Source organism: Bidens hawaiensis, unplaced genomic scaffold (assembly GCF_021521415.1).
Source record: "Bidens hawaiensis isolate Kalapana, Puna unplaced genomic scaffold, B.hawaiensis_p1.1 tig00062786_1, whole genome shotgun sequence".
NCBI classification, from domain to species: domain Eukaryota; kingdom Viridiplantae; phylum Streptophyta; class Magnoliopsida; order Asterales; family Asteraceae; genus Bidens; species Bidens hawaiensis.
Window position 1 is genome coordinate 6137 of NW_027501273.1, and position 26124 is coordinate 32260.

Below are 26124 nucleotides of genomic sequence, written 5' to 3' on the forward strand. Positions count from 1 at the left end.
TCAAATGAGCGATCATAAGTATTTTTCACGACTCTTATAACAATAGCCTCTTGCTTCTACGAGGAAATTGGCACCCAACCAAATCTTGTTTCTGGAGCAAAATTTCAAATGAGCATTAATTGTTATGGTCTTAAGGTAGCAAATATTTTATATGGTTGATTTGTGTTACGTCTTTCATGATCATAAGAGGTTGCTTACTTATGAATGGACTTTTTTTTTGTGTTACGTCTTATCTCAAACATGCCACGTATAGTGAGCTAAAAAAATAAACGGAAAAAACACGGCCATACTCATCAAAACTGTATTTTTAATGCATACGAGAGACTTCAAGACAGAAAACTATGACCCGAGATGCTATTCAGAAAATAACACAAAAACTCAAGAGCTGAGGTGAAGAACAGATGAAAAAGGCAGCCGATTCATACACAGTAACTCTTTCTTGACAACTTTAGGATTCCCGCATTTCTCTTTAAATAAACATCACATCATCATTAAAGTTTAACTAAAAAAGATTGTTTCTGGTATATAATGTGCAAGAAACGAATTAAAGATTTGGCAGTTCAATAGCTTACACTGAGTTTGTAGTGTAGATCAAGAACGATTTGTTGTTGGTGTAACTGGTTGCCAACAACTTCCCTGCACTTGTTGGTTGAGAGAATGCTAATTGACCGTGTTCAAGAGTCAAACCCAAGCAGAAACTTTTCCTAAGTTCATATGAAAAGATTAAAACTTTATACATACCCCACATGCAAGATAATTTAAGGTACCAATTTTAAATCATTTACTAGATAAAAAGGTTGATTTAGGTAATGTTTTGTCCATGACAGGTCTGCTGAATAGGATAAAATATAGGTTAAACCAACCCGTTATGCAAGCTACTTCTTATAAAGAAGTTAACCTTTTGGACTAAAAGTTTTTCGGTCAAAACAACCTGACTCGTTTCAATCTGCACGTTACCTTTTATAACTCTCATGTTAACTGTATTGAAGAGGTAGGTCCCAGCAGAGGTGGTTAGGACCCGCAAGACTTCCTTAAAAGGAGACGTCTGCGCAGTTGAACACGCAAGACTCCTTAAACGGACGTCTGCGCAGTTGAACCCGCAGACTTCACCATACGGACGTCTGCGCCGCGACCTACCAAACCCGCAGGACCCACCACGCTCAGAGTTGTGACGACCTCACATGCGGTACGCAAGCTGGTCCCGCAGGAAATGCCTCCCTATGGTTTCCAAGTATCCGCCTGTTCCCGCAGGTGCGGATACCCGCCATTAGGGACTGGCCACCCGCGCAGCATGGCTACACGCATAAGGCTCAGACTCATAATAATTCAGTAGTCACCTGAAGAAGGAATGAGCAAAGCCGGGAACATTCCCGCATAAAGGCGGGAGGGGGAAAACTCCCGCCTAAATGAGCCAGTCCGTATAATAATGGAGGATCTTTTGTGTGATACCTGACGAGGGATGGACAAAAGATCTGACCAACGATACGACAGCTCACTGACAGCAGCATGGCAGACAACACGCCACAGCACTGTGACCAATAGCCGCCGCCTGCTCACCAACTCCTGCCATACCACGTGCCTAGCCTGTAGTTGGTGGAAAAGGAAAAGTGAACAGCACGCCTGGTCACTGTCCGCCGCTGCCTATCCACCAATTACCAGCAGAGCACGTGCGTAGGCCACAGTTGGCAGAGTAGTAGGCCGGCTAAACCTCCTTGGAAACCCACCTTCGGCTATAAAAGACATCAAATGGTAATATCATTTCATCATCTAATATCTTGTATAATTTACCTGATAACTGCTCTAGTATTAATAACATACTTTTATATTCAAAGAGTAATATAGACTGATTCTCACGCCGGAGGGTGGTCACAAGGAGGAACCCCCCCCCTTTCTTAGTGACGAGCTCACGGTGTCTGTTTTGCAGGTTATCGGAAGAACTATCTTGCCGGAATTAACCCCTCGTGGGAAACGTCTATCTAACCCTCAGGTTACTCGTAATCTGTCGGGGTTCGACTGGTGTTTCTTCATTGGCGCCATCCGTGCATAAAGCTAGAACTTTATTTTTCTCCAGTTTTTTTCAAAACTTCTGGAAAGATGGTTAAGGATACTCCGGTCCCAAAACCGAGTAACCAAGAGACTCCGGTTATCACAACCCCAGCTACTGGGGGAGATACCGAGTACACAAACTTTACGAACACTACCCCAGCTACCCAAGCCGGGACAAGTGGAGTAAATAATCGTTCACTGGGATTCCAACCCCAAACCAAAAATGGCCAAACGCACATTCACCGAACCAGAAGAATGGGCTTTCAATGGCAAATACCCCGATCAGGCGGTCACCATTGGCCCAACAATCACTGATCCCGCACGCACCTTACTCAAGCGCTTACTACAGAAGAACGCTGATATCTTCGCATGGAAACCAGCAGATATGACTGGTGTACCTCGAGATAAAGCGGAGCATAAGCTCAAATGTGACCCGGCTTTTACGCCGGTCATACAAAAGCGTAGAGTAATGGGGGCAGAGCAAGCTAACGCGTGTAGAACCCAAGTCAAGGAACTCCTTGACGCAGGCATCGTACGCGTTAGCAGATATCAAACTTGGGTTGCAAATCCCGTTATGGTACCGAAGGCTAACAAACAATGGCGCATGTGTATAGATTTCAAAGATCTGAATAAAGCATGCCCCAAAGATTGTTACCCGTTACCCGAAATTGATCTCAAGGTAGATTCGTTAGCACCGTTTCGCCTTAAATGCTTCCTTGATGCGTATAAAGGATACCATCAAATCCACATGGCCGTTGACGATCAAGATAAGACCGCATTTCGGACGCCCGATGGCACATTCTGTTATCAAATGATGCCATTCGGACTTAAGAATGCCGGGTCCACATATCAACGCCTAATGGACAAAGAGTTTCACGCCCAAATCGGAAGGAACCTGGAAGTATACATGGATGATCTGGTCATCAAAAGTCTTGACCCGGAAGCGATGTTGAAAGACATCGAAGAAACATTCAACACTCTTAGGAGGATAAACATGAAGCTTAACCCGAGCAAATGTTCTTTCGGGATGGAAGAAGGGAAGTTCTTAGGAGTCATCGTTACAAAAGATGGCTTCAGAGCGAACCCTAAAAAGGTCGAGGCCATTGTCAAAATGGAATCACCTACTACCATCAAGCAAGCTCAGACACTGAACGGACGCCTAGTTGCGCTTAACCGCTTCTTGGCAAATCATGCGGAAAGGGCGTTCCCGTTCGTGTCGACCCTGAGAAACTGTTTAAAGAAAACGCACTTCCGCTGGACACCAGAAGCGAAAGCAGCTTTTCAGGAAATTCGGTCACGCTTGATCGAACTTCCAACGCTCACAGCACCGGAAGCGAGAGAGCAGTTAATCCTATACCTCTCCGCAACAGACAGAGCGACCGGGGCCGTCCTGTTAGTCGAGCGAAAAGGCATCCAGATGCCAATCTACTATGTTAGCCGCCACCTAACGGACGCTGAAACTCGGTATTCTACCCTGGAGAAATTAGTCTTAGCGCTGGTGCAGGCTTCACGCAGGCTAAGACGATATTTCCAAGGTCACCCAATTACTATTCTCACCAACTATAAACTTGCAAACGTTTTGGGCAAACCCGAACTGTCGGGACGCCTAGCCAAGTGGGCAATAGAATTGGGGGAATATGCAATAAAATACAAGCCACGACCAGCCATAAAAGGCCAGGTCTTGGCAGACTTTATTGCCGAGGTTCCCGCATCGCAAGAGAAGGAGTGCCAGGACGAGGCTCAGCCCTCTCCAGCACAAGACATCGACGAGGTCTGGCGACTTTACACTGATGGAGCGTCCAGGAGCGAGGGCTCAGGCGCAGGGTTAAAGCTGACCAACTCAACAGGCCAAGAGTACACTTATGCTATTCGGCTAGACTTCCCAAGCACGAATAACGAAGCTGAATATGAAGCATTTTTGGCCGGGTTAAGGATTGCGCGTAAGATGGGAGTGAAAAACTTGGAAGCCCATGTAGATTCCATGCTAGTCGCCAATCAAATTAACGGGACGTACACGGCAGTGAACGACACAATGGCCCTGTACCTCGCTCAAGCAAAAACCCTCATGCGCGATTTTAACAGTTGTAAAGTCATACACGTCAAGCGTAGCGAAAACAAGTCTGCGGACGCGTTAAGTAAGCTCGCGTCACTGGCTTTCACCCATCTGGGAAAAGATATCCGCATCGAACTCCTGGGCGCACCATCAGTCCCGCACAAAGAGGTATGTGTCATCCAAACTGGCACAGAAACATGGATGACACCAATAATAAATTACCTTGTGGCGGGTATACTGCCAGAGTCAAAAGCACAGGCGAGAAAACTACGCTGTAAAGCACTGAATTATCAACTAATCGATGACATACTTTACAGACGTAACTTTCTCGGCCCCCTCCTAAGATGCGTTGACGACCAAGATGCTAACTACCTCCTAAGGGAGGTACACGAAGGCATCTGCGGGATACATGCAGGTCCACGCGCAGTTGTAGCCAAACTGAACAACGCGGGATACTTTTGGCCGGGGATGCATACGGATGCGCTGGCATACATCAGAAGGTGCAGATCTTGTCAGCTCTACGCACCTAACACGCATCGCCCGAAGAATGATCTTGTTCCAGTCACCTCTTCATGGCCATTTCAGAAGTGGGCCATCGATGTGACAGGCCCATTCCCTACAGCAGCAGGAAACGTTCAATTCCTAGTGGTGGCCATCGATTACTTCACCAAGTGGATAGAGGCAAAACCCTTAGCCCAAACGACGGCGAAACATATCAAAAAATTTATTTGGGAGTTTATCATCTGTCGTTTCGGGCTTCCACAAAACTTGGTGAGCGATAACGGCACCAACTTTGCTGACAAGAACCTACAACGGTGGCTTAAAGAACTTCAAATCACCCATACCTTTACCTCAGTGGCACACCCGCAGGGTAATGGTGAGGTGGAAAGAGCAAATAGGAGCATCGTTGATGGCATAAAGAGAAGGTTGCTGGAACACAGATCTGGCTGGGTGGACGAAGTCCCACATGTACTGTGGGCTCATAGAACAATGAAAAAGACAAGTACAGGAGAAACACCTTTCAGCCTCACTTATGGCACCGAAGCCATGGTCCCGGTCGAAATTGGTCTGCCTTCACCAAGGGACATGATGAAACCAGAGGACAACGACGCGGAGAGACGGTTAGACCTTATGCTGACCGAGGAGCGCAGAGACTTAGCTGCAGCGCGTGAAGAGAACTACAAACGACAAATGCAAAAGTACTACAACACGCGGGTGAAGCTATGCAACTTCAATGTAGGAGACTACATATTGCGTATCAACGAGGCTTCAAACCAAGAACGCCCAGGAAAACTGGCACCGGTCTGGGAAGGGCCGTACATTATCAAAGAAGTTCTGGGAAAGGGCGCATACCGGCTTGAAAGGCTCGATGGCACTCCCGTCCCACGAACATGGAACGGAGCTCAATTACGCAAATGTTACATGTAGATCAATTCCAAGTTTGTACCGGCCAAGAGCCGCTTTTAATGGAAATGATTCTCCTTAAAACATCGACGTTAATGGTTTTGCATTCATGTATAAACTGTTCACACGGATATGTCGGTCTTCACCGCGTACATAAGTGCAAAAGTCGTTGCATGGGGAAAGCGGTAAAACCCGCATAAACCCAACAATTGGTAAACCTTCACGCAGACTCGCTGCATGGGGAAAGCGGCAAAACCCGCATTAACCCAAAGAATAGAAAACCTTCACGCAGGTCAGTCATAGTTATATGTCGGTCACCCTACTGAATGAAAATGCAGGTTTTAACCGCATAAATCATGAAAGGTACCTAGATCTATTGACAACCACGCGATGAACGGTTAACCTATCTAAAATATGAGGAAAAGCGCTAGAATAAATTTAAATATGCATGCGCAAATCCCAAAGATTCGAAAAGTAAGCGGGAAGAACCCCTTACCCTGGCTATCCAGTTGACCGTAAGACGGCTGCGGGTACAGTGTTAAGGCAAAACCCTTCACATACCTAGCACCCGCAGGGAACAGAGGCCAAGAATACCAAACTATGAAGTCGGGTGCGGGTACAGTGTTAAGGCAAAACCCTTCACATACCTAGCACCCGCAAGGCACGGAAACCGGAAAAACCCAATTATGAAGCTGGGTGCGGGTACAGTGTTAAGGCAAAACCCTTCACATACCTAGCACCCGCAGGGAACGGAAACCGGAAAAACCCAATTATAAAGCCGGGTGCGGGTACAGTGTTAAGGCAAAACCCTTCACATACCTAGCACCCGCAGGGAAGTGAAGCCGAGAAAATCTTGGCATTCCACCCAACTACAAAACGGGCACAGGTACAGTGTTAAGGCAAAACCCTCCACATACCTAACACCCGTAAAAAGTCATACCTCGGCACCCAATTGTAAGTCGGGCGCGGGTACAGTGTTAAGGCAAAACCCTTCACGTACCTAGCGCCCGCAGGGGATTAAATGCCAGGAACACCTCGGCAACCATAAGTCAGGTGCGGGTACAGTGTTAAGGCAAAACCCTTCACGCACCTAGCCCTGCAGGGATTTAACGCCAGGGATACCTTGGGAGTAAAGTAACTAATAAGACGAAGTGCGGGTACAGCGTCAAGGCAAAACCCTTCGCATACCGAGCACTCCATGGGAATTGAAACCAAGAAGGATCTTCTGGGCCATGCTTGCAGAAATGGGATTAACATCCCCGCATAGCGGGAACGTCAAGAACTAGATTGTTTGAAACTTCAGGATGGAATTGGTGGTTATAACATGATTGATCACTATGTTCAAAACCACCAAGACCTCATGGAGAATCTACACAAAAGGTTCTAAACGCTCCTGACTTGCGGGGAGGTTACAGACCTATCCGCATCATCCCAGAGATCAAGCAGAACATTGGGAAATTCTGCGTGACATTGGGAAACCCGTGGGTAAGACTTCCCGCGGAAAACCCAAAAAACTAAACCCTTTTCAAAAACCCATTGCTTAAGTCCAAAAGTTCACCTCACTTTATTAAACATTCATGAGCAGAACATTGGACTGGGGGGACTTGAAGAGGTAGGTCCCAGCAGAGGTGGTTAGGACCCGCAAGACTTCCTTAAAAGGAGACGTCTGCGCAGTTGAACACGCAAGACTCCTTAAACGGACGTCTGCGCAGTTGAACCCGCAGACTTCACCATACGGACGTCTGCGCCGCGACCTACCAAACCCGCAGGACCCACCACGCTCAGAGTTGTGACGACCTCACATGCGGTACGCAAGCTGGTCCCGCAGGAAATGCCTCCCTATGGTTTCCAAGTATCCGCCTGTTCCCGCAGGTGCGGATACCCGCCATTAGGGACTGGCCACCCGCGCAGCATGGCTACACGCATAAGGCTCAGACTCATAATAATTCAGTAGTCACCTGAAGAAGGAATGAGCAAAGCCGGGAACATTCCCGCATAAAGGCGGGAGGGGGAAAACTCCCGCCTAAATGAGCCAGTCCGTATAATAATAGAGGATCTTTTGTGTGATACCTGACGAGGGATGGACAAAAGATCTGACCAACGATACGACAGCTCACTGACAGCAGCATGGCAGACAACACGCCACAGCACTGTGACCAATAGCCGCCGCCTGCTCACCAACTCCTGCCATACCACGTGCCTAGCCTGTAGTTGGTGGAAAAGGAAAAGTGAACAGCACGCCTGGTCACTGTCAGCCGCTGCCTATCCACCAATTACCAGCAGAGCACGTGCGTAGGCCACAGTTGGCAGAGTAGTAGGCCGGCTAAACCTCCTTGGAAACCCACCTTCGGCTATAAAAGACATCAAATGGTAATATCATTTCATCATCTAATATCTTGTATAATTTACCTGATAACTGCTCTAGTATTAATAACATACTTTTATATTCAAAGAGTAATATAGACTGATTCTCACGCCGGAGGGTGGTCACAAGGAGGAACCCCCCCCTTTCTTAGTGACGAGCTCACGGTGTCTGTTTTGCAGGTTATCGGAAGAACCATCTTGCCGGAATTAACCCCTCGTGGGAAACGTCTATCTAACCCTCAGGTTACTCGTAATCTGTCGGGGTTCGACTGGTGTTTCTTCATGTATAAAAAGAAGATTTTTTTTGGAAAAATGTGTTTAGGTCAATGTCGAACCAACCCAACCCATTTCAACCTGTATGTTAATTTTTTTGTAACTGCCACATTAATTGTATATAAAGAAGTTATATTTTTTAGACAAAACGTGTTTGGATCAGAGTGAAACCAACCAGGCTCGTTTCAACCTGCATGTTACTTTTTGTAACAGCCATTTTAATTGTATATAAAAAGGTAAACTTTTAGGACAAATTTGTTTGTGCCAAAGTCAAGCCAACCCGATCCGTTTCAGCTTGCACATAACCCACCCGACCCACCCATTTTAACACCTGAAAAAGATACTTTTGGAGATCAAATCTACCTTGTGGCTTCAAGTAAATGAGTAGCAACATGCTTTCTTCTGTTAGATGGTGTGACCCAAATTGCACAAACACCACAGGCAGTTGGCACTGCATCCTTTTCACATATTATGGCTCCAAGAAGACCGTCTTTTGGTTTTCTATCATCTTTAGTTAACGGGCTTTTTCTCATAGTTTCTCTTTGAAAACTAATGCTCCCAAATTGAAGAGTGGTTGAAGTCAACTTTCCCTCTTTCCTAGTACTGCATACATCAGATTTTTCATCTGAGTTTGAAATTAACCGATACGCCTTTTTAATCGGCTCTGCAACAAGACATCCAGCAACCCGACTGGAAGAAATAAAAAGATAAACCTACAAGTAAGAATCCTAAAAACGGTTAAAAAGTCAAAAGGTCAAATCAAGAATATGTTGAAGGGAATTGGGGTCACATTATGTAAACTCAGTCACCATCTATCAAGAAAGTGGGACCGACAAAATTTGGGGTCCCATTATGTAATTCTTGTGAAACTCTTTGTGAAGCTTCGTGTCTTCTTCGTCTCCAGGCACAAACTTCAATCCACAAGTTTTACAATCACGAAACATAAAATCAGATTGACCCAAATCCAGATGAAACTGTGCATACTTTCATTTCTTGTTTAACACGGTTTTAGAATTCGCTGCAACCAACTGTTTTCCAAAATCAAATTTGTTATGATCATCCGCTTCGAGTACACCGTCATCCTCCCTGCATGCCAAACAAACTTTGATCAATTTTGAATCCATAACAGAAATTAAGAATCAAAACAATTCAACTAAAAGTCCCTTTTCAGATTGCAAAACCAAGGCTTCTAAAAACGGGAAACGACCAGAATGTCCATTTGACCAATCAATATCAAGATTTTGTCTATTTAACCAAAAAAATATATAACATGTCCATTTTAAAAGTGGCGACTCGCCACGTTTTAATTATTAATCCAACAGTTTTTAGAGCCAAACATACTCTTCCATGTGTCTAATACGTTTCTACTTTTTAAATCGTTTTTTAACTTTGACAAACTGTCAATATAATACTAGCTTCCGTCAGTATTTGGCAAACCACTAATATAAAACTAGCATCCGCCGATATGTGACTAGCTTCTGTCAATATTGACGAACTGCTAGTATAAAACAAGCATCCGCTAATATGTAACTAGCTTCTATCAATATAAAACTAGCTTCCACTTATATAAAACTAGTGGCTCACCATTAGGAGGACATGTGGCAGATTCCGGTTGGCTCTAAAAACTGTTGGATTAATAATTAAAAAGTGGCAGGATAACGGCAGGGCCGTCTCGTGGGTAAGCTAAATGAGGCAATTGCTTTATGCCTCCAGTTTTATAGGGCCTCCATCTTAAGTAAGAGTTATCTGTTATGAAATTTTGAAAGTAGAGTTATTTTTGAATTGGTCACTCATTAATGGGTCACAAGTTAAGAAGGATTGTTTCATATCCATTATCACTGCATATCAATATATCATCCATTACTATAATTCTTGTATACTCTCTAGCGCTATATGCACAACAAAAAGAAAAGGAAAATGCCTCAACATTTAGTTAGCTTTAGGCCTCCATGAACGTTTAGCCAGTCCTAGATAACGGTTTTAAAATGTATGGACATTTTTGAAAATTCTTGGTTACAAACTACATTGTTTTAGAGTAAGATATATATTTCATTAAAAAGTAGTAATCACATCGATACAAAAAAGCAAACAAGCAACAAGTTGTGCCAGTAGCCGTTTTACTATAGGAAAACTACATTGATAGAATTTAAAGTAATAAAATAACATTACTTGACTAAGTAGCTCAACTCAAATGCAAATGGTATAAACACAAATTAGTATGCTTTCTCGTGTGTAATTATTAATTAATAATAAAAATTTTATTTTTTTTATTTAATGTTTGTTTTTCATTGCTAAAGTCAAATGATTACAATAATATAATAATAATAATAATAATAATAAGAAGGTATATAATGTTTGTTAACTTACTTTACTGGTCGTCACGTGTATATAACTGGGATTTGGGGTTCTATGGTGAAGTATTCATCTTGTTGTTGTTTATCAGACACGTTTTGAAATAATACATCTATGGATTGCTTTGTAATGAAGAAGAAGAAGAATTGGGTTTAAAGAATGAGTTTATCTTCGATTGCATTGCTTGGGAGAATATTGAATATTGAAATTGCTCAAATTAGGATTAATCGATTTCCCGCCTGCGGAAGTAAACCCAAATTTTGCCCCCCCCCCCCAAATGTTTATTGAAAGTAGATTATATAAATTATTTTTAATTAATTATAAATTAAAGACAGAATTACAGAGATTGTCTTTTATGTTTGTACAATTTCAATTATTGTCGCTTATCTTCAAAATTGACATTTACGTTTACAAATTTAATAACATTTGTTCTTTGGCCCTACCACAGTTAGTTTTCTCACTAAATTAGGTAGGGTATTGTCACACCCTCAAAATCCACTAACGGAGTTTTACCGTCAGAGGGTGTGAACTAACAGGATCAGAATCATTAGTTATAATCAAACCATAAAACAAAGTTTCAAAACCATGAAAACGTTTACGAGTAATTAAATGCGGAAGCGTAAAACCATAGCAAACAATGTTACGTCACGCAGGACGACTTAAAACCCAATGATAATAGTTTAAAATAAATTTTTCATAATTAGAATGTTTCAAGCAATGCATGTTCCTAAACCGCGCGCCCGCCTCGGCTACCTGAGAATAACATACTAAAAGTGTCAACACAAGGTTGGTGAGTTCACAAGTTATATAAAAATAAAGCGTTTAGCGTTTGCGTTCAGCGTTTTGCGTTACAGCGTTTTGCGTTACAGCGTTTTGCGTTACCAGATAGTGTTATGTCAATTATATATCTATAGGTAGCTAGCCTATAAAACAAGTATCACTAAGTGTTCGACACCGAAGCTGACTGTTTATCATTTGCCTTGCCACCAGGTCATCCAGACCATGGTATGTGTTTAGCCAAGATTACACCCGCTCGACCTCCAGTCGAGTTTAGCGTTGGGTGGGGTTTGTCAAACCCAGTAGTACTACTCAACAGTGACTCGCTATTATCCAAATATTAACCGGTTCGATGTTATGAAGGACTTTAGTTAACGCGTTTGCCACTTAGTCTTTACAATTGATATATAATCTATATTAACAAAATCTTAAATGCGTTTCGGAGTATGTTATCTCCCCCAAGTGAAAAGCGTTTAAAAAGTTTAAAAGGGGAAAGTGAAACTCACTGTTTGCGAAGAAATTCCCAAATTAAATCACCAAGATGCGCGTCACAGAAAAACTCTCTCTAGCGTTCTAAAACAACAAAGAGATTTTTCTAAGTGTCGGAATATTATCGAGTCTCTAGACCCGGCACATAATACCTATGCACATAACATGTTTCGTGTCTCGTTTGTGAATCGTGTGTGACTTTAACAAGTGTATTTGTGATACGTTACATGTGTAAGCAATTATTTACGTGTCATGTGTTCATAAAGTACATCACTAGCAATTACTCCCCGTAAGGGCAATTTGGTCAACACATAACAATTAACTAGCCATTATTCCCCATGAGGGCAATTTGGTCAAATCATAGCAATTATATAGCAAGTATTATGTTTCAGGCATTTTCACAAAATTCAGCAGCTAGTTTCACCGAGACAGAAATTCTACTTGAAAGATTGTACTATCTCACCGATCACAGCATCACAATTAATTTACAAAAAATCATCACAAAAGCATATATGTCTTAGGTTTCCAGAACATATTTTATTATATTTTTATTCCACATAGGTTTCTCACAATCATCAAATCATTACAGCAAACTCATAACAGTTAAATTCATGCGCAACAGAATGTTATTTGCAATTCCCGTTAAACAAAAAATCCAATAAATGCAAGACCACTTGGGTTAGGTTTCTAACTCAACAAGTCAACTTCCAGAAGTGGAACCAACCCAATTGGTCTCGTAGTTCATGAGATATAATATTTACAAAACAACCTAACAGCAGGTCTAACAACTCAGCTTTGCACAACGTTTTTGTAAAATCATAAAAGTTAACCTTTACTTGTCCAAAAATTACAAATTTATATTCTTTAGAAACTAGACTCAACCTAGTTCACTGTAGTATCAATAATCTCAACCAATTCTCACATTTACACTTCGTTACAGTCAATTAAACATCAATAACACAATCTGTCCAGAAACTGTTTGCATCCAAACTCAACATATTAACTATCTATGGACCATCATGCATTCATATAACACTCTAGACCCCATAAACACTATCCATGCACATAAATTACACATTACATACATGATTAGGGTTTTTGTTTGAACTCAAATCAAAGACACAACAATTAACATGTAACAATATTCATTCTAGTTATCAAATCATTATCAAATCAACAACAATCATATTAGTTACATACACACATGAAATCGGCCATCTAGGGTTTTCAATTAACCCATTAAACATCAAAATCAAGTATAAAGGATGCATAGGATAGTCGTTTATACCTTCCTAGCACCTTAATCTTCGATCAAAAGTTGAAATTGATGGTTGTATGTGTGTGTATAGGTGACGGCAGCCAAGGAGCCAAGGGGGGTGGGTTTCCGATCGGGACTTGTGGGGGAAGAAGAATAATAAGTTAGGGTTTAGTATTATTATTATTTATAATAATCTATGTTACACTTTGGCCCCTCCACTCCTAAGTATTACTTATCTAGCTTAAACTAACTTGTTTACATCTTGAGTTAACGTTTATAACCATGTTATCACATAACACATAAGTCTAACACATAATTATCACATAATTACTGTTTTGACGTTTTTCGTTTATTCACCAATCGTTTGCGTCAACTCGTTTGCGTTTCGGTGCAATTCCCGAAAGACTACACATGTAGTAAGTGTTAAGCGTCATTTAAACCCTAGTTTAAATGTAATGAGGTGTGCGTTATAGATTCAGTGATCTTAAGTTTGAATTGACGGAGTTGAGTTAACGAAGTTAACCTGAAATTGACGATTGTCACATCATTCCCATGTTAAAGAATTTTCGTCCCGAAAATTTGGGTCAAGTCGTGATGAGTGTCAGAAAAAGTAAGAAAAATTTTCAGTTTGTCATATCATCCCCTAGTAGAAAGAAATTTCATCCCGAAATTTAATTCATACCTCCGGTGATGTCTGACGGTTTGCCGGGTTTCGCGGTTTTCTGTGTTTGGTCAGCCCTTCAAAAAGGTGAGGATACTTCTTCATCATTTGATCCTCGCGTTCCCACGTGAACTCTGGTCCACGTCTCGAGTTCCAACGAACCTTAACGATTGGAATTTTGCTGTGCTTGAGCGTTTTGGTTTCCCAATCCAAAACTTCGACTGGTTCTTCAATGAAACGTAACTGTTCATCAACTTGCAGTTCCTCCAAAGGGACTACTTGGGTTTCATCGGATAAGCATTTCTTCAAATTGGACACGTGGAATACATTGTGTACGCCACTGAGTTCCGTTGGTAGGTCCAATCGGTACGCCACCGGACCAATGCGCTCAGTTATTCGATAAGGACCAACATATCATGGGTTGAGTTTGTTTCGCTTACCAAAGCGAACCACACCTTTCCAAGGCGAGACTTTGAGTAATACTTGGTCATTCACTTGAAATTCGAGAGGCTTTCGGCGCTTGTCGGCGTAACTATTTTGGCGATCTCGTGCTGCTGCCATGCGATTTCGGATTTGAACAATCTTTTCCGAAGTTTCGAGTACCAGTTCTGGACCAGTGATTTGGCTGTCACCCACCTCTGCCCAGCAGAGTGGTGATCGACACTTCCATCCGTACAGCGCTTCAAACGGCGCTGCTTTAATACTTGCGTGGTAGCTGTTATTATACGAAAATTCTACCAAAGGTAAGTGAGGTTCCCAATTTTTTCCGAAATCCAATACGCATGCACGCAACATATCCTCCAGGGTCTGAATAGTTCGTTCACTTTGCCCATCCGTCTGAGGATGGTATGCTGTGCTCATATCAAGACGGGTGCCTAGTGCGCTTTGTAGTGACTTCCAAAAGTGCGAAGTGAAACGAGAATCTTGATCAGAAATGATTGAGACAGGCACTCCGTGTCTAAACACTACTTCCTTCATGTAGACGCGAGTCAGTCTCTCCATTTTATCCGATTCCTTAATCGCTAAGAAGTGTGCAGACTTAGTCAACCGGTCAACGATCACCCAGATGGTATCGCATCTCGTCGGTGTCTTAGGTAAACCCGTAATAAAATCCATTGAGATGTGTTCCCATTTCCACATAGGGAGTTCCGGTTGTTGTAATAGACCAGATGGTTTCTGGTATTCTATTTTGACTCTGGCATAAGTCAAGCACTTGCTCACGTAGGTGGCAATGTCGGCTTTCATGTTCGGCCACCAGTAAAGTGCCTTTAAATCATGATACATTTTATCTGAGCTAGGGTGGATAGAATATCGGGACTTGTGTGCTTCGTCCATCACCAGAGTTCTCAACTCTCCGTACCGTGGAACCCAAATCCGGTTCTCAAAATATCGGACCCCGTCCGATCTGGTTTCAAGTTGCTTGTTCATGCCCCGCATGAATTCCGATGGAAGATTATCATCTTTCAAAGCTTCGAGTTGGGCATCGCGAATCTGGTCGGGTAAGCTGGCATGAATCGTGAGTTGCAATGCTCGCACTCGTCTGGGTTTATCTGTTTCTTTTCTGCTGAGGGCGTCGGCCACTACATTGGCCTTGCCAGGGTGATACTTGATGGCACAGTCATAATCCTTGAGCAGCTCGACCCAACGACGCTGTCGCATGTTCAGCTCCTTCTGATCGTAGATATGTTGGAGACTCTTGTGGTCGGTGTAAATGGTAAACTTGGTACCGTACAAGTAATGCCTCCATATCTTAAGGGCAAACACCACAGCTCCGAGTTCCAAATCATGGGTCGTGTAGTTCTTCTCGTGAACCCGTAGTTGTCGAGAGGCATAAGCTATAACCTTCTCGAGTTGCATCAGCACACAACCGAGACTTTGTATCGATGCGTCACAGTGTACCTCGAAATTTTCTGTTCCCTCGGGGAGGGCTAGAATAGGGGCGCTACAGAGTTTGGTTTTCAACAGTTGAAAAGCGGATTCTTGTGCGTCACCCCAATTGTACTTAGTGCCTTTGTGAGTCAAAGCGGTGAGGGGTTGAGCAATCTTTGAAAATCCCTCGATGAAACGCCGGTAGTAGCCGGCCAGTCCTAGGAATTGCCGCACCTCAGTCGGAGTCTTAGGTGCTTCCCAGTTTTTGATGGCCTCTACCTTACCGGGATCGACATGGATACCATTCTCGTTGATCACATGTCCTAAAAAGTGAACCTCGCGAAGCCAAAACTCACATTTCGAGAGTTTAGCATGCAGTTGTTCCTTCTTCAATAACTCCAGGATTACCCTTAAGTGTTCTTCATGATCAGCTTCGTTCTTGGAGTATACGAGAATATCATCAATGAAAACAATCACAAACTTGTCGAGGTACGCCTTGCATACTCGATTCATGAGATCCATAAATACGGCTGGTGCGTTGGTTAGTCCAAAAGGCATAACCGAAAACTCGTAGTGACCATATCGTGTTCTGAAAGCCGTCTTTGAAATATCTTCTTCGCGCACTCTTAGTTGGTGGTAACCAGATCGCAGATCGATCTTCGAGTAGTAACTCGATCCTTGAAGCTGGTCAAACAAATCATCAATTCGGGGTAAAGGATAACGGTTCTTGACCGTCACCTTGTTCAACTCCCGGTAGTCGATACACATGCGGAAAGTCCCGTCCTTCTTTCGGACAAACAAGACAGGGGCTCCCCATGGCGATGAGCTAGGTCGGATAAAACCCTTATCCAACAAATCTTGCAACTGAGTGGACAACTCCTGAAGCTCCGCCGGTGCGAGCCGATACGGGGCTCGTGCTATGGGTGCTGCACCGGGGGTCAACTCGATTTGGAATTCGACTTGTCGTACAGGAGGGAGTCAGGGCAAATCCTCCGGGAAAACTTCCGGAAAATCTCGCACAACTGGTATATCTTCAATTCGCTTCTCCTCCGCGGGTTTCTCAACAATCTGCGCCAAAATTGCCGGATGACCCTTTCGTAGGTACTTCTGCGCCTTCATAAGGGTAATGACACTGGTGGTCATGCCGCTTCTCTCACCTCGGATCGAAATGATCTCGCCGTAAGGGGTAGTGATGTGGACTATCTTGTCGTGACATATAATCTCTGCTCGGTTCTCGGATAACCAGTCCATGCCGACAACGACATCGAAACTACTAAGCGAAAAAGGAATAAGGTCGATATCAAATACATGACCTGACAATTTTAACTTACATCCCGCAAGTACATGAGTCGTTACTATAGTCTTACCGTCAGCTAATTCAACAGGAAACTTAGAATCTAACGGAGTTGGAGTTAAGTCTAAGAGTTGGCTAAAGGCTTTCGACACAAAACTCCTATCAGCTCCAGTGTCAGACAATACAGATGCAAAACAATCGTTCACAGGGAACTTACCAGTCACCACGTACGGATCATTGCGGGCTTGACCCGACCCAATAACGAAAGCTCTTCCTTTGCCATTGCTTCCACCACTACTGCCACTTCCATTACCTCCGTTGTTGTCGTTCTGTTTCAGCTTGGGACAATCTTTCCTGAAATGACCTTCCTGCCCACATTCGAAACATCCCTTCGTCGTCATAGGTGGCTTAGGAGCACCCTTTGCCGCAAGGTCTCCTCTACATTCCTTCGCCTGGTGACCCATCTTTCCGCATCTCTGACACTTGACACGGTCACACGGGCCAACATGATGATAGTTGCACCTATTGCACTTTGGATATTTCCCAGCATATCCACTTGAACCTTGCCCGCTACCGTTGTTATTGTTGTTGTGATTCTGATTGTTGAAGCTTCGAGTGAATTCGGGCTTTCGGTAGTGTTGCTGCTGTGGGGGGTTCGAGGATGGGGATCTGGTATTGTCAAACTTTCTCTTTCCGCTGCTCGGGTTGCTGTTGCTGTTGTTGTCATTGCTCGGGTTGTCACGGGCTTTAGTGGTTGAACCCCTAGGTGGTAACACACCTTGGGTCACAGCTTGATTCGTCAGTTTGTGAGCTAAACGGATCGCCTGTTGAATCGTGGCTGGTCTGGAAGACGTCACCAAGCCCTGAATCTGCGGTGCTAACCCATCAATATACATTTCAATCCTCTTACTCGGCGGATCTACCATCCGCGGACACATCACCGCTAACTCGTGAGAACGGGTATGTAGGCTTCGATCTCTGAGCCCACCATCTTCAGCGACCAAAATTCTGACTCTAACTTTGAAATCTCTTCTCTCGGACAGTACTCCTCTCGCATCATGTTCTTGAACTCCTCCCAGTTCATCGCGTTAGCCAGTTCCAATCCAAGGATCTGCACGTTTGAATTCCACCAAGTGAGGGCAGAATCCTCAAGTGTTCCAGCAGCGAATTTGACCCTACTGGCAGGGGGACAATTACACATCTCAAATGCCGACTCGGCCTTCTCAGCCCAACGCAGGAAGCCTATAGCTCCCTCAGTGCCCTTAAACGTACTGGGCTTGCAGTCAAGGTAATTCTTGAAGGTACACGTTCCACTTGGACCTCCAGCTTGGTTCTGAACATGTGCGGCTAAAGCGGCCGCTGCATGGTCGTTCAGCAGAGTTTGGAGTTCAGCTGCAGTCAAGTTGATGTTACCACGTCCGTGTCCAGCGTTTCTTCCAGCCATTTCCTAGAATCACAGTATAAAATGTTAAACATGAATTTTTCTTTCATATACAACACACCATACATGTAATAAAAAGATAGGTAAGAAAGAATTAAGAAATGACATCACATCACAACCATATATTAATCTAATTAATAATTCATAATTAAAACCATTGTATTCGCTACAAAGTATTTCCAATCAATCCTTAAAATCATAGAAAATAATAGTTCGGATGGAGACAACCCTTCCATCTAGGTGTTATCATCACTAGATGTCATCATCTGAGGACACATCTGAGTGTGCCTCCTCCTCAGCCGGTTCTTCCTCCGGTTCTTCTTCAGGTTCCTCCTCGGGATCTTCCTCGGGGTCCTCCTCAGGCTCCTCTTCGGGATCTTCTTCAGGTTCCTCTTCAGGCTCTGCCTCAGGTTCGGCTGCGTTCTGAGCAAGTTGCATTTGTAAGACATCGCAACGCTCTAGAGCTATCTCGGTTCGGGTCCTTGCTACTTGGAGTTGCTCTTGCAAGTCTATTATCTCGGCTTGCATCTTTCTCATAATTTTCATCTATTGATCACTAGCCTCTTGCATTTCCTTCATTGCCGCTGCCATGCGGGAAATCTCCTCCTTAGTCTCGGTTCCGTCTTTTAACAGTCCGGAAACGTTGGCTCTCGTATAGCATGTAACCCACATCATGCTCCAAACATGAAACAACAGCTGCGAGAACTCGCTCTATAGGTTCGGTTATGGGTGGTAGGGTGTTGGGATAAGCAGGATGGTTCGGGTGAGGTAACAGGGGAACTTGCTCGCGATAGACCATACGTCTGATCATGTTAGGGTACCAATCCCAGCTAACGTCGTTTTCGTATATGCCTCCGGATAGGCGGTACCTCTTCGGTGCGGGAGCTTCGAGTTCCGGGACTACTCGGGGTGGCGATGTGGTAGGTATCTGTGGTTCCTTCCCATGAGCATGAGTCATCGGATCAGATGATGATGAGGGTGGCGGCGTCGACATTCCTATAGGTAAGTCGTGTATGCGCGCGCGTATGAGTGAAAGAGGTAAAGAGAATCGATAACAAAGACTACACAAATCTATGCAGTGCGTATCATTATAACTAATGGGTCGTCGCGGTTATAGTCTAGTATGCATGCAGCTTCTAGTTCGCTATAACCAATGGCTCTGATACCAATCTGTCACACCCTCAAAATCCACTAACGGAGTTTTACCGTCAGAGGGTGTGAACTAACAAGATCAGAATCATTAGTTATAATCAAACCATAAAACAAAGTTTCAAAACCATGAAAACGTTTACGAGTAATTAAATGCGGAAGCGTAAAACCATAGCAAACAATGTTACGTCACGCAGGACGACTTAAAACCCAATGATAATAGTTTAAAATAAATTTTTCATAATTAGAATGTTTCAAGCAATGCATGTTCCTAAACCGCGCGCCCGCCTCGGCTACCTGAGAATAACATACTAAAAGTGTCAACACAAGGTTGGTGAATTCACAAGTTATATAAAAATAAAGCGTTTAGCGTTTGCGTTCAGCGTTTTGCGTTACAGCGTTTTGCGTTACAGCGTTTTGCGTTACCAGATAGTGTTATGTCAATTATATATCTATAGGTAGCTAGCCTATAAAACAAGTATCACTAAGTGTTCGACACCGAAGCTGACTGTTTATCATTTGCCTTGCCACCAGGTCATCCAGACCATGGTATGTGTTTAGCCAAGATTACACCCGCTCGACCTCCAGTCGAGTTTAGCGTTGGGTGGGGTTTGTCAAACCCAGTAGTACTACTCAACAGTGACTCGCTATTATCCAAATATTAACCGGTTTGATGTTATGAAGGACTTTAGTTAACGCGTTTGCCACTTAGTCTTTACAAGTGATATATAATCTATATTAACAAAATCTTAAATGCGTTTCGGAGTATGTTATCTCCCCCAAGTGAAAAGCGTTTAAAAAGTTTAAAAGGGGAAAGTGAAACTCACTGTTTGCGAAGAAATTCCCAAATTAAATCACCAAGATGCGCGTCACAGAAAAACTCTCTCTAGCGTTCTAAAACAACAAAGAGATTTTTCTAAGTGTCGGAATATTATCGAGTCTCTAGACCCGGCACATAATACCTATGCACATAACATGTTTCATGTCTCGTTTGTGAATCGTGTGTGACTTTAACAAGTGTATTTGTGATACGTTACATGTGTAAGCAATTATTTACGTGTCATGTGTTCATAAAGTACATCACTAGCAATTACTCCCCGTAAGGGCAATTTGGTCAACACATAACAATTAACTAGCCATTATTCCCCATGAGGGCAATTTGGTAAAATCATAACAATTATATAGCAAGTATCATGTTTCATGCATTTTCACAAAATTCAGCAGCTAGTTTCACCGAGACAGAAATTCTACTTGAAAGATTGTACTATCTCACCAATCACAGCATCACAATTAATTTACCAAAAATCATCACAAAAGCATATATGTCTTAGGTTTCCAGAACATATTTTATTATATTTTTATTCCACATGGGTTTCTCACAATCATTAAATCATTACAGCAAACTCATAACAGTCAAATTCATGCACAACAGAATGTTATTTGCAATTCCCGTTAAACGAAAAAATCCAATAAATGCAAGACCACTTGGGTTAGGTTCCTAACTCAACAAGTCAACTTCCAGAAGTGGAACCAACCCAATTGGTCTCGTAGTTCATGAGATATAATATTTACAAAACAACCTAACAGCAGGTCTAACAACTCATCTTTGCACAACGTTTTTGTAAAATCATAAAAGTTAACCTTTACTTGTCCAAAAATTACAAATTTATATTCTTTAGAAACTAGACTCAACCTAGTTCACTGTAGTATCAATAATCTCAACCAATTCTCACATTTACACTTCGTTACAGTCAATTAAACATCAATAACACAATCTGTCCAGAAACTGTTTACATCCAAACTCAACATATTAACAATATATGGACCATCATGCATTCATATAACACTCTAGACCCCATAAACACTATCCATGCACATCAATTACACATTACATACATGATTAGGGTTTTTGTTTGAACTCAAATCAAAGACACAACAATTAACATGTAACAATATTCATTCTAGTTATCAAATCATTATCAAATCAACAACAATCATATTAGTTACATACACACATGAAATCGGCCATTTAGGGTTTTCAATTAACCCATTAAACATCAAAATCAAGTATAAAGGATGCATATGATAGTCGTTTATACCTTCCTAGCACCTTAATCTTCGATCAAAAGTTGAAATTGATGGTTGTATGTGTGTGTATAGGTGACGGCAGCCAAGGAGCCAATGGGGGGGGGGTGGGTTTCCGATCGGGACTTGTGGGGGAAGAAGAATAATAAGTTAGGGTTTAGTATTATTATTATTTATAATAATCTATGTTACACTTTGGCCCCTCCACTCCTAAGTATTACTTATCTAGCTTAAACTAACTTGTTTACATCTTGAGTTAACGTTTATAACCATGTTATCACATAACACATAAGTCTAACACATAATTATCACATAATTACTGTTTTGACGTTTTTCGTTTATTCACCAATCGTTTGCGTCAACTCGTTTGCGTTTCGGTGCAATTCCCGAAAGACTACACATGTATTAAGTGTTAAGCGTCATTTAAACCCTAGTTTAAATGTAATGAGGTGTGCGTTATAGATTCAGTGATCTTAAGTTTGAATTGACGGAGTTGAGTTAACGAAGTTAACCTGAAATTGACGATTGTCACAGGTATATTGGTTATTTCACCTACTAAATTAAAAATATTTTAATAAATAAATAAATAACTCAATATACACACATCGTATACCTCTCTTTTCTCTCTTAGACACACACTCCCACTTAAATTAGATCCGAGCGAGTCGCGATTTTTTTAACAGCCCTATCTTTGTTTTTTGAATTCGGCCAAGAGCAAAAGGAAAGGAAGAAAGATTATCATCATCGTACTCTTTAAATCACACCAATAACAAAACTATGGTGGTAAGATGTAGACAGCCTTACCTCTACCGGCAGGAATAGAGAGGCTGCTTCCGGGGAGACCCCCGACTCGATAGTAGTTTTGCATCAAGCCTTGGGCATAAGGCACATAACACTCAACTATCGGGACACCGGCCGAGTGGTGCATGTACCCTTGTCTTTCGGCTATCAACGCCATCACATGATGCCTGATTAACCTTCCGCCAATTTTAACGTTATTTTCACGAGATTAGTAAAATAACGTCAAAATTAGTGCAATTTTACTTTTGCCCAACCAAGGGTTCACACATATATACATTATATGGACGCACCACAAACAGGGCGCAAAGGAAGAAAGATTATCAAGTGTTCAAATCTTAGCTACAAGGTGTTTGTTGGAAGGCTTGGGGTATACAAAAGCTTAAGGAACTCCTCTTTGAAGTTCTAGCCAACCATTTTATCATCTCTTTCATACTTCCTTGGATTTGAAAGGTAGTCTTGACATACATGGACTTATAGTGACATGCATGTGATTATTAGTATGTATTTCATATATGGATTCGGGATTGGGTTTTGCATGTATAAAATTGGTTTTATACACCTTAAATTAACAATATTTAAAACATATATCCGTGTTTTGATAAAAGTAAGGTTTTATCTCTTTGATAATCTTGTTAAAACCTAACAAAAATTCCAAATGAGCATTAATTGTTACGGTCTTAAGGTAGCAAATATTTTATATGGTTGATTTGTGTTTCATGATCATAAAAGGTGGCCTACTTATTAATGGACTTTTTTTTTGTGTTACGTCTTATTTCAAACATGCCACGTATAGTGAGCTAAAAAAAATAAACAGAAAAAGCGGAAAAAGCGTGGCCATACTAATCAAAACTGTATTTTTAATGCATACAAGAGACACTTCAAGACAGAAAACTATGACCCGAGATGCTATTCAAAAAATAACACAAAAACTTAAGAGCTGAGGTGAAGAACAGATGAAAAAGGCAGCCGATTCATACACAGTAACTTTTTCTTGACAACTTTAAGATCCCCACATTTCTCTTTAAATAAACATCACATCATCATTAAAGTTTAACTAAAAAAGATTGTTTCTGGTATATAATATGCAAGAAACGAATTAAAGATTTGGCAGTTCAATAGCTTACACTGAGTTTGTAGTGTAGATCAAGAACGATTTGTTGTTGGTGTAACTGGTTGCCAACAGCTTCCTTGCACTTGTTGGTTGAGAGAATGCTAATTGACCGTGTTCAAGAGTCAAACCCGAGCAGAAACTTTTCCTACATTCATAGGAAAAGATTAAAACTTTACACATACCCCACATGCAAGATAATTTTAAGGTCACCCATTTACCTGATAAAAAGGTTGATTTAAGTTATGTTTTATCCGTGACATGTCAGATGATTTAAGTAGCTATGCAAGCTACTTCTTATAAAGAAGTTAGCCTTTTGGACTAAAAGTTTTTCGGTCAAACCAACCGGACTCGTTTCGATCTGCACGTTACTTTTTATAACTGTCATGTTAACTGTATAAAAGGAAGATTTTTTTTTGGACAAAATGTGTTTAGGTCAATGTCGAACCAACCCAACCCATTTCAACCTGCACGTTACTTTTTCCTGTCACATTAATTGTATATAAAGAAGTTACATTTTTACACAAAACGTGTTTCGATCAGAGTGAAACCAACCCGACCCGTTTCAACCTGCACGTTACTTTTTTGGAACAGCCATGTTAATTGTATATAAAAAGTCGACTTTTTGGACAAATTTGTTTGCGTCAAAGTCAGCCCGACCCATTTCAACTTGCACCCGACCCACCCACTTTAACACCTCTAAAAGATACTTTTGGGGATCAAATCTACCTTGTGGCCTCAAGTAAACGAGTAGCAACATGCTTTCTTCTGTTAGATGGTGTGACCCAAATTGCACAAACACCACATACAGCTGGCACTGCATCCTTTTCACATATTATGGCTCCAAGAAGACCGTCTTCTGGTTTTCTATCATCTTTAGTTAACGGGCTTTTTCTCATAGTTTCTCTTTGAAAACTAATGCTCCTAAATTGAAGAGTGGTTGAAGTCAGCTTTCCCTCTTTCCTAGTACTGCATACATCAGATTTTTTATTTGAGTTTGAAATTAACCAATACGCCTTTTTAATCAGCTCTGCAACAAGACATCCAGCAACCCGACTGCAGGATATAAAAAGATAAACCTACAAGTAAGAATCCGAGAAACGGTCAAAAAGTCAAAAAGGTCAAATCAAGAATATGTTGAAGGGAGTTGTTGAAATAGGCACCTTGCAATCTTTATGAAAAATCCATCCCTCACCAAGCTCCATCTCCATCATCTTAATAACCTCCTCAACCTGTCATCATACCTCCATTTATAAAGGGTCATCAATATGAATATTATTACTAATATTAATCAAACATTTCATCATTTAACAAAAGTGTTTTGTACCTTTTTAATATGAGCAAGAGGATCATCTTTCTGTACCAAAATAACACGCCCAGCTTCTAGCGAATGTGTACCTATAACTCTTTCGTTACGCCAGCTCTTAAGTAATAAAATCCATGAATGATTAATAAAATAAAAGCAACTATAAAAAAGTAAATAGGCAGTTTATGTGTATATAGAGCTTGAAAGTGGTGGCGATTCATGACAGCCAGAAACAAGACACAATAATAATTTAAGCTGGCTAGTCTAACCCTTTTCAACCCGTTTAATAAAGGAGTCATGTTGAGGTTATAGTTTGGAAAGGAGCGTTCCCTACAATAGACTTCCACAATCTCCGGCTCTAATTATGGATGAATACTTTACTGCCTTCATATAAATGGAGTGCTCCTCTTCGACACAACAGAATAGCAAGAGTCTTCTTTCTTCAACAGATTATCTATTGTCTTGTCTAGGGTTTCAAACCCATAAGAGTTGTTCTTCTTATCTTTTAATCTTGTGTGTCAAGCTTTCAGTTTGGAATAAATCAAATTTTTCATGTTTTATAACATGGTATCAAGAGCCGCCTAATCGGTTTCTGGTTTAAGTTCTGTTCGTTTTCTGCCCTAGTCGAATTCTGGCAAAAATCAAATTCTGGACTTGCTTTATGCGTCTTCCGCTGCCGAAACCTGGTAATCGTTATTCAGATTCATATCTGTAAGTTGTTCATTACCGTTTCTATCATTCTCGTAACCAGGTTTTATTACTTTTATCTTCTTATTCGTATCTGTATCTGTTAGAGCTGTTTATTTCGTTATCAATTTTACTGTTTTTTTTACCAGATTACATCTAGGTAACCATACAATTAAATATTGCCTATTGTATTGAATTTGGTTTCTGCTACTATTGATCGGCCGGTTGTTAATTTCTATAAAATAAAATGATTAAAAATAGTTAAGGAACCACTTTTAAAAAGCTACTGATTGATTTTGGTCTATGCTACTATTGATCCGGTTGTTAATTTCTATAAAAAAAATAATTAAAAAGAAAAAATAGTTACTGATTGATTTCTTAAATCAAATCAATTGTTGCAATTAAATAGTATTAGTGATTGAAAATAGTAATAACACAGATCACTTTTTTTTTTAAATCTAGTGAGCAATTTGTTTGAAATAGGTCAATATTTTTATGCAACTGTTGTTAAGCCTCATATGTGCTTGTCTTTAAGATTAAAGTGATAGGTTGTATTGTTGAAGACATGAATACTTTGACCTTTTTTTCTTGCTTGTGACTTGTTGGGTAACTCTAAGTGAAGGCTACTAACACTCACACCTTGTTGGAATACCCTAACTTGGGCGCCCCCGGGTTAGATCGTTCTATCTCTACTTTATTTTCTTGTC

General features: G+C 41.5%; 1 protein-coding gene and 1 pseudogene across 1 annotated transcript; both read right to left on the minus strand.

Moving 5' to 3' along the window:
- Nucleotides 1–524: 524 nt before the first annotated feature.
- LOC143603806 (protein CHROMOSOME TRANSMISSION FIDELITY 7-like) lies at nucleotides 525–24920 on the minus strand. The gene is made up of 4 exons (XM_077080500.1): nucleotides 24752–24920; nucleotides 24588–24656; nucleotides 8504–8853; nucleotides 525–704 (listed from the first exon to the last, which is right to left on the minus strand). The coding sequence occupies exons 2-4, from the start codon at nucleotides 24636–24638 to the stop codon at nucleotides 569–571; spliced, it is 537 nt and encodes a 178-aa protein (XP_076936615.1). The 5' UTR covers nucleotides 24639–24656; nucleotides 24752–24920; the 3' UTR covers nucleotides 525–568.
- LOC143603807 (protein CHROMOSOME TRANSMISSION FIDELITY 7 pseudogene) lies at nucleotides 23393–24494 on the minus strand (annotated as a pseudogene).
- Nucleotides 24921–26124: the final 1204 nt, after the last annotated feature.